Here is a 12,230-nt window from a genome sequence, read left to right on the forward strand (position 1 = left end):
CACTCTCACCGTGACTCTAGTTTTTGTGCTTTTGTTATGTGCGGCTCTCAAATCATAGTCATCAGCCAGTGAAACACTGTGTTTTCTCATTCAGCTGGTGAATGAGTTTGCTGGAAGTGGTTTTATGGCCAATGGCTGAAAGTCAGCCCAGCACATTTATTTAACTCTAACGATTTTATTTAAGGAGTTTACTAGAAAGCTGTGGGGCAAATACTTTGTAATACAGTGCCCCCTATAGTTGGTAAAAGAGCAGTCCATGTGACAGGACTGAGTAGTTTTCAGCAGTGTGTGTGTGTGTGCGCGTGTGTGTGTGTGTGTTTAAACTCTTTGCATCTAACACTGACTTTCTTTCTTTCTGATAAGGGTCAAGTGACCGGGCCAACGTGGAGATTGTAATTCTCATCGGGACTGGAGTCATCGCCGTTTTCTTCTGGGCCTTGCTCATCCTCATCTTCTGCAATGTGAAGCGGGTCAGAGGGCGCCACTTATCGCTATGTCTGAGTTTGTGTCTGTGTGTGTTTCGAGAGGAGCTGACAGACTGTGACGGAGGCACTTTGACCCCTGACTCCTGTTTTGTCTATCTTTGAGCACAATCTGTTTGTTAGAGATAAGTCTGTCATTTACATCCAGAGACAGTTAGTGATATTTTCTAGGAGCGCATCCAGCGAATCGTTTGCTGCTATTAGCAACAGCAACAAACGTGGTCATAATGAGAATCCATTTGCTCTTTATTTGCACACTTGGTAGAGTGAGTCTCTCTTTTAATTAGAGATGGCTTTCCTTTTTTTCCTCTCCGTCTTGCTTGCAGCGTCTCAATGTTTTTGTCTCTCCACTTTTCGCCTGTCTCTAGCTCTGCTCCTCTATTCCACATTTTTCTCAAATACCTTTCTAATGATGTGTATTATGGTCAGACATCTCCAGTTTAGTCTTGTCTGTCCAGAGCACATTGTTCCAGATGCAACCTTTCAAACCTAAACCTAACTTTTCAAACCTAAGCTGTGCTGCCATGTTGGGTTTTTTAGAGAGATGAGGGTTTTCTACTTAACTGTAATATTTAATCTCCTCATTGAGGCCTATAGAGTCTTAGGTGTAGCTCTTGGGTTTTTTTGCAGCCTCTCAGAGCATTGCACGATCTAACACTGGGGTGGATGTGCTAAGGTGCCCACTCCTGGGAAGATTGTCATTGTGTTAACGCACACATGAATTCTCCAGACCAAGAAACTTCTGCTTTTACAAGGTGCTCACTGATGTGCCGATGCACTTAACTTGCTGATAATCAGTTACTCGAGTACATTTGATTTCAGCTGTGGTTCAGGTGGTAGACTGGGTCCTCAATCAATGGGTATGTGGGTGGATTGATTGATCATCCAGTCTGTCGAAGTATCCTTGGGCAAAGTACTGAACCTAGAGGTGCCCTTAATGCATACATTGGAGTGAGTGTGTGTTTGAATGTTAGATAAAATTGCTTAGGCATGAAAAAAGTGCTTTATGAATGTGTGTGTGACTGGGTGAAAGGCATTATAGAAGTGCCAGTCCATTTTACCATTAGCAGCACCTGTCTACCTCTTAATTCCCGTGGAAGCAAAAAGGATGTACTTACTTGTTCACTCTTTGCTTCTGCATTAGTGGTTCGATTTTTGTTAAATAAATAATGACGAGGTGTCACCTGTCAGGAGTAAATGTTCATCTCAGATTGTATTTGCCTAATGTTATGACCTGCTAAAGACCAAATATTTTTTTATGTCCTGTTATGTAAAACTTTAAAATCGAAGAAGGCTGTACTTTGTACAGGACATATTTTACATATTTTATTTGGATCAGCACTTTTAATAGTAACAACTGAACAGAATACTATTAGGTCTTCATCTTAGCTAACTGAAACAGTAGCATCACACTAACACTAACAAATGCCGGGTCATGACAGGAGGCTATAAAACATCATATGTAAACACAACATGAACATACCACATATAACTACAGTAATAGGCAGTAAACAAAGGTGTTGCTCTTACATTAATTGAGGCTCACTCCTGAATAGAAAAGAAGCTCAGTTAATGACATCAGCAACACCCGTGTTTACCTTCTGTTTCAAGTCAACATGGCTGCTGTTGCATGTTGGGCTTTGAAGGCTGCCCAAAAATAAAACCAGGTGTCCTTTAACTAAATACACATCCAGAGACAAACACCGAGCACAAAAGCATTTACTTTTTAAAAGTGTGCTTTTAATGCTTTGTACACACAGCACAGCAAATGCACACGGCCTGTGCTTAAGCCACCAGACAAACATTCACTCCCTAAAAGTGCATTACTAATGTCACTTTGCATGCAAAGTAGCTACTAAGCTTATCAGCTGCAGCATTTAGTTAGTGGTGAGGTCATCAAGACTCCTGCTAACAATGCCTCATCCTTCGGTGGCTTTCAGTGGCTGCTGTCAGTCAAGCGCAGATGGGCCACTTTAGTTAATATTTCAATAAAAATAATTTTCTTTGCTTTCAGCAATAAAAAAAACACTAAAAGTGCATTAAAAGAGCATGCTGACAAATTTCTGACTCTAATAAGAGCATGACTAAAGGTAATTTCACTCGTTTGCAGTATACCATTGAGACTGCACTTTTTTTGCTGTCCGACCTTTCCTTCTTTCTGTGCTCGTGTTATTTACGTTTCACATTTGCGCTGTGTGTCCAGCGCTTCCTTTCCAAGATTCCCTGTTATTCAGCCCACCTCTCATCTCTCCTTGAACTTCAGGTTAACCCAGCAGACATAAAGACAGGTTATCTGTCAATCATTATGGACCCGGGGGAGGTGCCACTGGATGAGCAGTGCGAATACCTGCCCTACGACTCATCGCAGTGGGAGATCTCCAGAGACAGACTCCGGCTAGGTGGGTAACAAGGAACAGTGAGACAAAAGGGATGGATGCATGGATGCTAAAGTAGCATAGGAGCCTGAGGTATGTGTGAGGACATGAGCAGGAGTGGATGAGAGGCAAATAGATGGATGAAACTGAATTACTTTTCCATTTCCACAATCCATAATGGCATGACTCTGGATTGCTGCCAACTGGATAGAGCGCTGCCAGCAATAGTGCTAATGTTAAATATGTGCTCATTCCCAGAACAGCTTTTTAAAAATGCCCAGAAGAAAAGCATCTGTTCCATGACAGCAACTTATGGGAGCATGTTGTCTAATGTCCCGTTCCTCCTCCTTGTCTCCATGGATGCCATCTGCAATTTTTTCCCATTGCAGATGGAACTGTTTATGTATTCCAGTGAGACTAAAATCAGGCACGCATCAATCAATAAGCATGAATATCTTGTTGATTTTCTGCTCTTTCTCTTGACACAGGAAAAGTTTTAGGGCACGGTGCCTTTGGAAAAGTAATTGAAGCATCAATCTACGGCATTAGCAAGAGCAAAGGTTTGGACACGGTGGCTGTCAAGATGCTGAAGGGTGAGATTTGGCTTTGTGTGTTTATGTTCTTGGAAGGTTACCCAAAGTGAAGCAAACGCTAAACAGATTTGATGCAGTCAGAGTAATCAAAGTTAGGAGAAATTGCAGTGCAGTGCGGCCCACACAGTTCATGTTTGTACAAGATATGCACACGTCAAAATACACAATGTGATGTGTTTTATTTGTAACATTTCACTTTGTATTGCAGATGGAGCCACGGCCAGTGAACACAAAGCCTTGATGTCAGAGTTAAAGATACTGATTCACATTGGCAACCATCTGAATGTAGTGAACCTCCTGGGAGCCTGCACCAAACCAAATGGTGAGGCCAAAGAATTACATGGATTATGTTTGCAAAATCCTATTTTTAGAATGTAATAAGTGGTATTAGTAATATTAGTGCAAGCATCTAGAAACCACATTGACTCAACTTCAAAGTAGCAGACCACATAAAGTGACAGTTCCAAATCTGCTTTGGCATTAACATCAGCACAAAAAACTGTGTACCAGTAGCTTCGTGGCTTGGGTTTCCATGGCCGAGGAGCACCTGTAGGTGTAACCTGGAGGTGGCCCAGTACTCGTGTCCATATAGTGTATTAAATACATTAGCACATAGTCACCTAACAGGATAAATGAACGTGGGATTGTTTTGGTAATGTTGTCACTGTTTCAGCCTTTGATCATCTTTTTTTAAAACATTTGCTGGCAGTATTTTCCTCTGTCAGTATTTTTGGGAAACCTTCATCTTCCGGCTCTGCTCTTTGTCCTGTTCAGTGTAAAAGTCCTTACATCATTTTGTCCACCCCCCCTTTCCCTTATAGCCTGTAACCAAATGAGAGGTAAAACAGATGCCTTCATTTTTTTCCCTTTCACCCATGCATGATTTTGACCTATAGAGAACATTTTGGAGTCATGGACATCTGAAAGTGTTTATCCTAAACAAAAAGCAGCCAGGTAGCTAATCTCAGGCGGGAAATGGTCCAGCTCAAGCTGCAGCTTCTCTATTTCAGATACGGTGCGAGAAAAGAAAAAAAAAGAGCTTGTAGACGAGCAGTGAACATGTGCTGAAACATTTGAAACATCTCTGTTACCAGGCCCGCTGATGGTGATTGTGGAATACTGCAAGTATGGGAATCTCTCCAACTTCCTACGAGCCAAACGAGAGTTCTTCCTCCCTTACAGGGTAACACAGCGCTGCAGAACTCAAGCAATTTATTCAAGCAATTTCACATTTGTTCTCTGATGGTAGCTCAAAGCTCAGAAAGACTATCTGTAATCATGTTTTCATTTTAACCTTTTAGTCTGTCTCATTTTTCTACCTCTGCTTTGTCCCCTTTATGTAGTTTCTGTTCACAAACTCAGTTATCTGCCATGTTCTGTAAGTCTTAAGCCCGATATTGATTTTTGAGATGATTCATTGAAACGCTTCCCCACTTAGGATCGCTCTCCAAAAACCCAGAGCCAGGTGAGGCGGATGATTGAAGCGGGTCAGATTGCCCAGAGGACTCGTCAACCGCCCTCTCCATCCTCATCCCCGCTCACCGCTCCTCAGAGTCCATCATCCAATACGTCCAGTCAGACTCCCGCTGTAGAGAAAAGTGAGTCATTTTATGTGATTGAACTCCTCGTCCCGCACCCCGCTCTCTTCTCTTCTCTCCGTGACTGCCCTCATCCTCTCCTTCTCTCTCTCCAGTGGATGACTTGTGGAAAACTCCTCTGACGATAGAAGATTTGATTTGCTACAGTTTCCAGGTGGCTCGTGGGATGGAGTTCCTGGCCTCCAGAAAGGTTAATTCTCAGCATTACAGTGTGGACAATGAATGATTAAGCTGTGATGAATTGTCACCGGAGGTTAGCTTCAGAGGCAGCAGCTTGTAGTTTGGGGCATTTATGAGGGGTCCACAGTGGCTCAGGTGGTAGAGCAGGGTCGACCGCTAATGCTTGGCATCTCCGATCCCTTGGCTCAGAGTGTCATGTCCTGCCATGCTTCCTGTGACAGCTCCACTGCCATAGAGTATGCATCTGAATGGGTAATTGAGCGGTAAAGTGTTTTGTGCACTAAGGTGGAAGGACACTATGTGAGTGCATTTCATTTACCGTTTACCATCAACTTTTCAGTCCTTTGTGCCTAACAATGATCCCCAGTTTAAAACTAGCAGAAGAATATGGATGTTTTTGCATGGATGCCACAGTGCAATACACCAATTAAATTAGGAAGATTTTTAATGAGGCAAAAAAAAAGAAAGAAAGTAAAAAGGCCACATAAGCCAGACAGGAATTTGTAATTACTAAAAGTCTTATATGGACCTTTTCACACAGATTAACGCTGTGGGAGCAGCTTGGATTTCAGTATCTTGCCCACAAATGCTTACAGTAGCAGCCAGGGAACCCACTACCATCAAACCACCAACCTTCCAATTAGTATATGACCTGCTTTACATCCTGAACCACAGCCACCCCAATCAACACATGATCAATGGACCTAACCATGCGGCATGAAACGTATAATTGTAAAAGTTCTGATAGATAACCGTGAAGCAAGCCCATAGGCAAAATCTAACCATTGCTTCTGTGTACCTTTCTAAAGTTTAACATTGGCATTTTGAATCGATTGCAGTTATAATATTAGTGGTTTTCTCAGTCCAACATACAACAACTCAGTCCGACTGTAATGAAAGCACAAATTACCATTTCAGAGTCAATAACAGAAAGAAATGTATTAATTAAAAAGAAAAAAAGTTGTCTTTAACAGCTGATTTAATCTGCAAATCAAACTTAAGAAAAGAAACAGAAATAACAATGATTCTTTTCCTGAGGTTTAAAATATAATGCCGGGGACACAAAATATGAAGATGTTAGGGGATGGTGTAACTGCCTGCTGAATCACTAATTACTCTTAAGGTTTTAACATCAACTAAAGAACAGGTTAAGGAATTGACAGAGGCATTGCTTACCAGAATTGGCAAGGGTTTATGTTACAAATATAGCCCCAGTGATAGCATAACAAAGGAAACTGCACTGGACCCAGAATGGAGCCTTGAGATACACCACATAAGAAGAGTAGTTACCATTGCTGATGGAAAAGGACTTGAACCTGGGCAGTACTACCACAAATACCAATACACTGTATACAAGAACAATAAAGTCACCAGCATCAACACAGCATCAATACATTAAATGTCATTTAAAGGTACCATTATCCGTAGTTTTCTTTTGAGTTTAAAAAATTGAAACCATTAAAAATACAGACAATGCAACCGGCATCAGAATAAAATGTAATCCTGTTCATCCTTACCTCAAACCTCGTCGATGAACTGAACTCAGGGCTCTAACGCACAAAATTTTGCATAAATATTCTTATGTATTTGAGATACTTACCTGTTGTCAGCAGATTGGATACAACCCTCCCAATCTCCAGACAGCGCAAAACGAGCCGGCTAAACAACAACAGATGGCTACAAGCTAACATTATGTCAGCTAATGTTAGGCTGTTCAAAAAATTGTCCTAAATATCACACGTTCCCTCCGACAAACACTTTGATAAAATTCTCACATCGTACAAGAGTTTACTCGCTAAGCGTCACAGTTCAGCAATGTTAGTTACACTAATGTAAATATCGACAGCTGGACTAAAGCCTAGACTCGCTACAGATGACTTGTCCTATAGTGGCCACCGTAGCTAGGATTGCGCACTTAACTTAGCTGCAATCTACTGACATCTAGTGGTGAGACTTTATACACTGTAACTAAGATTTGTTCTCTTTATGAGAGGACTTACTGGTGCGTGTTTAAAGTAGACAATCGTTGTGTACTAACTGCATAGACAACATGAAAAAGAAACTAAATCCCAGCTTAGAAATAGCACAGTTTGTAGAGGCGCTTAAAGTGTTATGGTATTTTATATATTCTATTACCCTGTATGGTCACTATTTTATTATTACTGGTATTATTATATTATTATAGTGCCTTTTATGTTCAAATTTATTTTAGAAATACATGTGAGCAGGTTAAAAACAGTAGTGTATTATGATTAATGAAGTGATCATTCAATCTGTTCTGCAGCAACTGCATTTGTTGCTCTGGTAATGTGGAGAAAATACACAGTAGCAAAAACTGGGACTACTCAATTTAAATATTAAGCACAATTCCTAAGTACTTGTCATTTCTCATAGTGACTCTGCCACCTGACCTTGACACTGGAAGTGCATCAGGAGTGTTATCACAAAGTATCTAGGCCTCCTGAGTTATACTGTCTAACTAGCAAAATCTTTTTACATAAGAGGTAAGAGGTGAGCTTTTCTCAGAGCAGTTTTTATTGAAGTCCAAAGCTAAGAAGGAATATGATCACTTTGTACAGTCACTATAAGCTAAAATTGAAGTACACTGAATGAGATAGGACTAAACTGATTTAAAATAATATGACTTTTTTTTAAAATTCAGGAATATTAAAAAAACATTAAATCAACTTAGAATGGAAGTTTTGTCTGCATTCAAAATTACATTAAAAGCATTCAGGTACAAGTAAAGCAATAAAATTAAAATTGTGTGTTAATTTTGAGGAATACTTCTCGCAGACAGGAGAGATGTTTCAAACACTTTGATGCAAACTGAATTCTCACATTTTCCAGGCGTTAGAGAGGTGTGTTATTGGATTGTTTTGGTTTGATGGTGAGCTGATTTGATCCCCATGAACTCAAAACACTGTCAAAATAAGCTTTTAAAAATTGTGTTTTACCAAAACACTGATACGCATTGCTATGGTTCATTGCACTGTGACTGGATAAACGATTAAATCGGAAAAAAGGGAGCAGCTGCAACTTGTAATGAATGTGATACTGAGACTTACAACAGCAGACTGGCTGGCTTTATTTGACTCCCCCAAACCACTCAAAGCTGTGTTTGTTTGCCAGGTTTGTGAATGGTGCTGGAAGAGATACAGTCCAGCCCCAGTTACAAACTGGCACACGCAGACACAAACACACTCCCTGGTTTTAAAAAATGGTCAAGTTGCTATTTACACTCTCCCAAATAACACTTACGCAGAGGAAACAAGGCGGACACAGTGCATGCAACCACTTAAAAATCACGCACATACTCAAACACCTGTCTGCAGAGTTATGATGTATGCATGGTCCTGTGTGTATCCACAGTGTATCCACAGAGACCTGGCCGCCCGTAACATCCTCCTATCAGAGAACAACATTGTGAAGATCTGTGATTTTGGGCTGGCCCGAGACATTTACAAAGACCCCGACTACGTCAGGAAAGGCAACGTATGTCACCACTTTAGCTTCCCGGGAAAGATTACACTTTTTAATTGTTATTATTTCTTTTTATCCACCCACATAAAGATTACTTTTAATGGCGAGTCTCAGTTGTGTTTTATCTGCCTGTCATATCTGTTTTAATGTTCTCTCAGGCTCGCCTCCCTTTGAAGTGGATGGCCCCAGAGAGCATCTTTGACAAAGTGTACACCAGCCAGAGTGACGTGTGGTCCTTTGGAGTTCTCCTTTGGGAAATCTTTTCACTCGGTAAAAAGTCGGAATCATAACACGTGCACACGCATCTTTTATGTCATCTGTGCAGAACCCAGTCTCTTGTGATTGAAAATATCTATAAATGTCTGCCGGTGCCAAAAGCAATGAACTTTTACGAGCAGGACGAATCAGCATCCCTATTATCCAAGCACTCAGTCATTTGTCTTCCTGTTCCTAATGTGGTGGTTGATATTGGTCTTTTCTTAGGTGCATCTCCGTATCCGGGGGTACAGATTGACGAAGAGTTTTGCAAGCGATTGAAAGAGGGCGTCAGGATGAGAGCACCGGAGACTGCCTCTCCTGAAATGTAAGCATTTAGTTTCTCTCTTTCTTTCTGCATCTTCAAGAGAAAAAAATGCTCCTGCTGTCAGGAAGAAAATATTGCTCTTAATGTCTTTAACTGGGTTAACCAGTTAGAAGAGTGACTTCCGTTTTAGTGTCATTAAGTTGATTTGCACATCTAGGGAACAATATAGGATGGCATTTGTAGATGCATTTTAGAGGCTGTTATTCTTGTTAAGACTGCGCTTCCCTCTGCTGGTAGATATGGCATCATGCTGGCCTGCTGGCAGGGCGAGCCAAAAGAGAGGCCCACCTTCCCCGCCTTGGTCCAGATCCTGGGAGACCTGCTGCAGGACAACAGTCTACCTGTAAGTTCTGCTGGAGAGATAATGTTTCCAACTGTCTTCTGTAGTTTTTCTTTCTTGGGGTCTGGATCTTGTTCTTATTTCCTTCAGGATGGGAAGGACTACATCCCCCTGAACCACTCACAGAACTCTGAAGACGATGGTTTCTCTCAAGCCTCTTCGCGCCCGCCATCTGAGGAAGAACTGAGACTCGCTTGCAACACTATGCCCACAAGGTACAAGAGAGCAATCCCCTTTTATCCACCAGACCCCATAAAACGATATGAATGATACTGTCTTTGATTTAAAAGATCACACATGAGTAGGACTTCTTATCATGAATCCCTTTTTTCTGAGGTGTTTGCTTGAGCAGATTGTTATGGTTGGATTTATCAAACTCTCACTTTGTCATGAACATAATGCATCATAAATACAACATATATAAGGATTCCAATAGCTATGTAAAGATTCCAATTAATGTCCAGAAAATGCTGGTAAACTGAAATTTGTGTTTCAATTATTAAAAATAGAAATGCAATATGCAGCTCAAGTTTGTTTGCGATCATTGCCTTTTCTCTATCTTTCGGTCAGGTATTATAATTGTGTGCCCTTTGCTGGCTGTGTGTTCGTGGGGCCGTCCAAAATATGCCAGCCCAGAGTGAAGACCTTTGAAGAGTTGCCTCTTGAGATGCATCCACAGAAACCTCCTCAAGTAAGCTTCTTATCCTCTTATCAGTTGTTGGAAAAGGTGAACTGACTGGTGACATTTTCTGAATGCTTTTTTAGACTTTTCTTGACATTATCACCTATGTTTATTACTAAAAATGGTCGTTCTTGGTCGAGACAGATGTAGCAGCTGCGTCAACCTGTGTATCTTTTCTCTAGGACAACCAGACTGACAGCGGGATGGTTCTGGCCTCCGAAGAATTTGAGAGAATTGAGCACAACCACGGGGGTGTCGTCTTGAAAAGGTTAAATGATATGAAAGCAAAAATCTGAATATCTGTGAAAACTGGAATCGAAGCACTAGACGTACGCAGCCAGCTGTTTAGTCACACCATCTGACATTTGGACCGCTACACACTCATTTCTCACCGTGTAACAGCACAATGACTGTCGAGTTAAAGAAAAGCATTAGAAATCGATGCCTTTATGCTCCACATGTTTCAGAGTCAATATGAGAAAACATTTGCGCTCTTTTGCTCGGAAACTGTAGAATAGTCACCCGCTGCTTTATGTGGAACGAAACTAGATTTGCAAAGAAAGTAAGCATCAGTGCAGTCTCAATCTATGCATGGGTAAGTGGGAGTAAACAACTGTCTGAGTCACTCAAACCTGGGTATTAGCAACATTTTGAGAGTTGCAATGTTGTAAAAAGCCAACATAAACTAAAAGTGAAAAAAGCATGCTTTTATGGAGAACTTCCTCCTACAGCAAAGTGTAGGAGGAGCCTATGTGAGCAGATGCTCTGATCAAAAAGGAGTCAAAAATAAATAAACTATCCCTTTCTTTATTACATTCACTCATTTAGAGGATGTATTATTCATTCTTACACATAATATAGTACGTATAATAAATCAGTGTGTCAGTATCTTTGGTGCCTCCGAAAGTCTTTTGCTTAATAATGTCTTCAAGCAGCTGGGCTCCATCATTTTGCACAAATATTTCGTAAGTGTGCATGCTGGGGATTTGTGTATTCGGGACTGTCTTGCAATAATAAGCTCATGGTAGTAAGCAGGGGAGTTCAGCAATGATTATCTAGGTTATAGAGAATTGTATCAATCAAAATTCACAGAAAGTTGAGTTGTTTAGCCTGAGTTGTGAGTCTGTAATTTTTTTCCTTCTTTCCTCAGTCGTATAAACAGTAGCAGCAGCACGGAGCCTCTGACAGCCTCTCACAGTTCCCCGGATCAAAGCCGTGCCACAGGCAGCTGCAGGCTCCGGCCCAACTTCTTCAGCCAACTGTCAGGTCAGACCTTCTACAACAACGAGTACGGACACCTGTCCGAGGAGGGCTTCTGTGACTTCTACTCCTCACCGAACACCACCTCCCTGGCCTCTTCGAATGTGTAATTTTACCAAAGATGCATAAAAAAGGGGTTTAACACAGACAGCTGAGGTTGAGGATGGTTTGCAGTAACATCTCAGTATTGACATGTAACTAGTCTTTTTTTATATTGAAGATCAGGTTTTAGATTCTCATGATTACTTTCTCCTCATCTCGAAATCCTTCCTCTCTCAGACTGTTGCCTCAACAAATGGACTGAGCTACATGCGCCTGAAGTTCCTCTAACCAGCCACTGCGTGGCAGCATTATGACAAAAACAAACCACAAGTATTTTCTAGTCACACATATATATATTTTTTATCTTTTATATGCAGAGAATTCTTTCTTTATTTGTGCAAATTATGACTCATACAAGAGGAAATAAAGAATTTTATCTCCTTCTGCTTGTTTTTTCCAATGATAAATATGAATTTAGAGTTGGATCTGTCGTAAAAGCTGTACTTCAGTGGAGTAAAGTGTCAATTTGTGTTTTGGCCCACAGTGAGAAAGAGCCACAAGCTCTGTGATGATTTAGTCAGCGAAGTAAACAGATATTTGTGGCATCTGTGT

General features: G+C 41.0%; 1 protein-coding gene across 1 annotated transcript in view; it reads left to right on the forward strand.

Annotated features, from left to right (window-relative positions):
- Nucleotides 1-12,076, forward strand: part of flt4 (fms related receptor tyrosine kinase 4) — a 48,344-nt gene extending 36,268 nt beyond the window's left edge. Inside the window, exons 16-30 of the mRNA XM_063491317.1 lie at nt 364-470; nt 2,746-2,881; nt 3,346-3,450; nt 3,659-3,772; nt 4,545-4,633; nt 4,889-5,048; nt 5,144-5,238; nt 8,601-8,723; nt 8,870-8,981; nt 9,195-9,294; nt 9,532-9,637; nt 9,725-9,849; nt 10,205-10,325; nt 10,499-10,584; nt 11,467-12,076. Of these exons, the coding sequence (XP_063347387.1) occupies nt 364-470; nt 2,746-2,881; nt 3,346-3,450; nt 3,659-3,772; nt 4,545-4,633; nt 4,889-5,048; nt 5,144-5,238; nt 8,601-8,723; nt 8,870-8,981; nt 9,195-9,294; nt 9,532-9,637; nt 9,725-9,849; nt 10,205-10,325; nt 10,499-10,584; nt 11,467-11,686 (1,799 nt within the window). The 3' untranslated portion in view covers nt 11,687-12,076. The remainder of the gene's footprint in view (nt 1-363; nt 471-2,745; nt 2,882-3,345; nt 3,451-3,658; nt 3,773-4,544; nt 4,634-4,888; nt 5,049-5,143; nt 5,239-8,600; nt 8,724-8,869; nt 8,982-9,194; nt 9,295-9,531; nt 9,638-9,724; nt 9,850-10,204; nt 10,326-10,498; nt 10,585-11,466) is intronic.
- Nucleotides 12,077-12,230: the final 154 nt, after the last annotated feature.

The sequence above is a fragment of the Pelmatolapia mariae genome, linkage group LG2 (genome assembly GCF_036321145.2).
Source record: "Pelmatolapia mariae isolate MD_Pm_ZW linkage group LG2, Pm_UMD_F_2, whole genome shotgun sequence".
In the NCBI taxonomy this organism is placed as follows: Eukaryota; Metazoa; Chordata; class Actinopteri; order Cichliformes; family Cichlidae; genus Pelmatolapia; species Pelmatolapia mariae.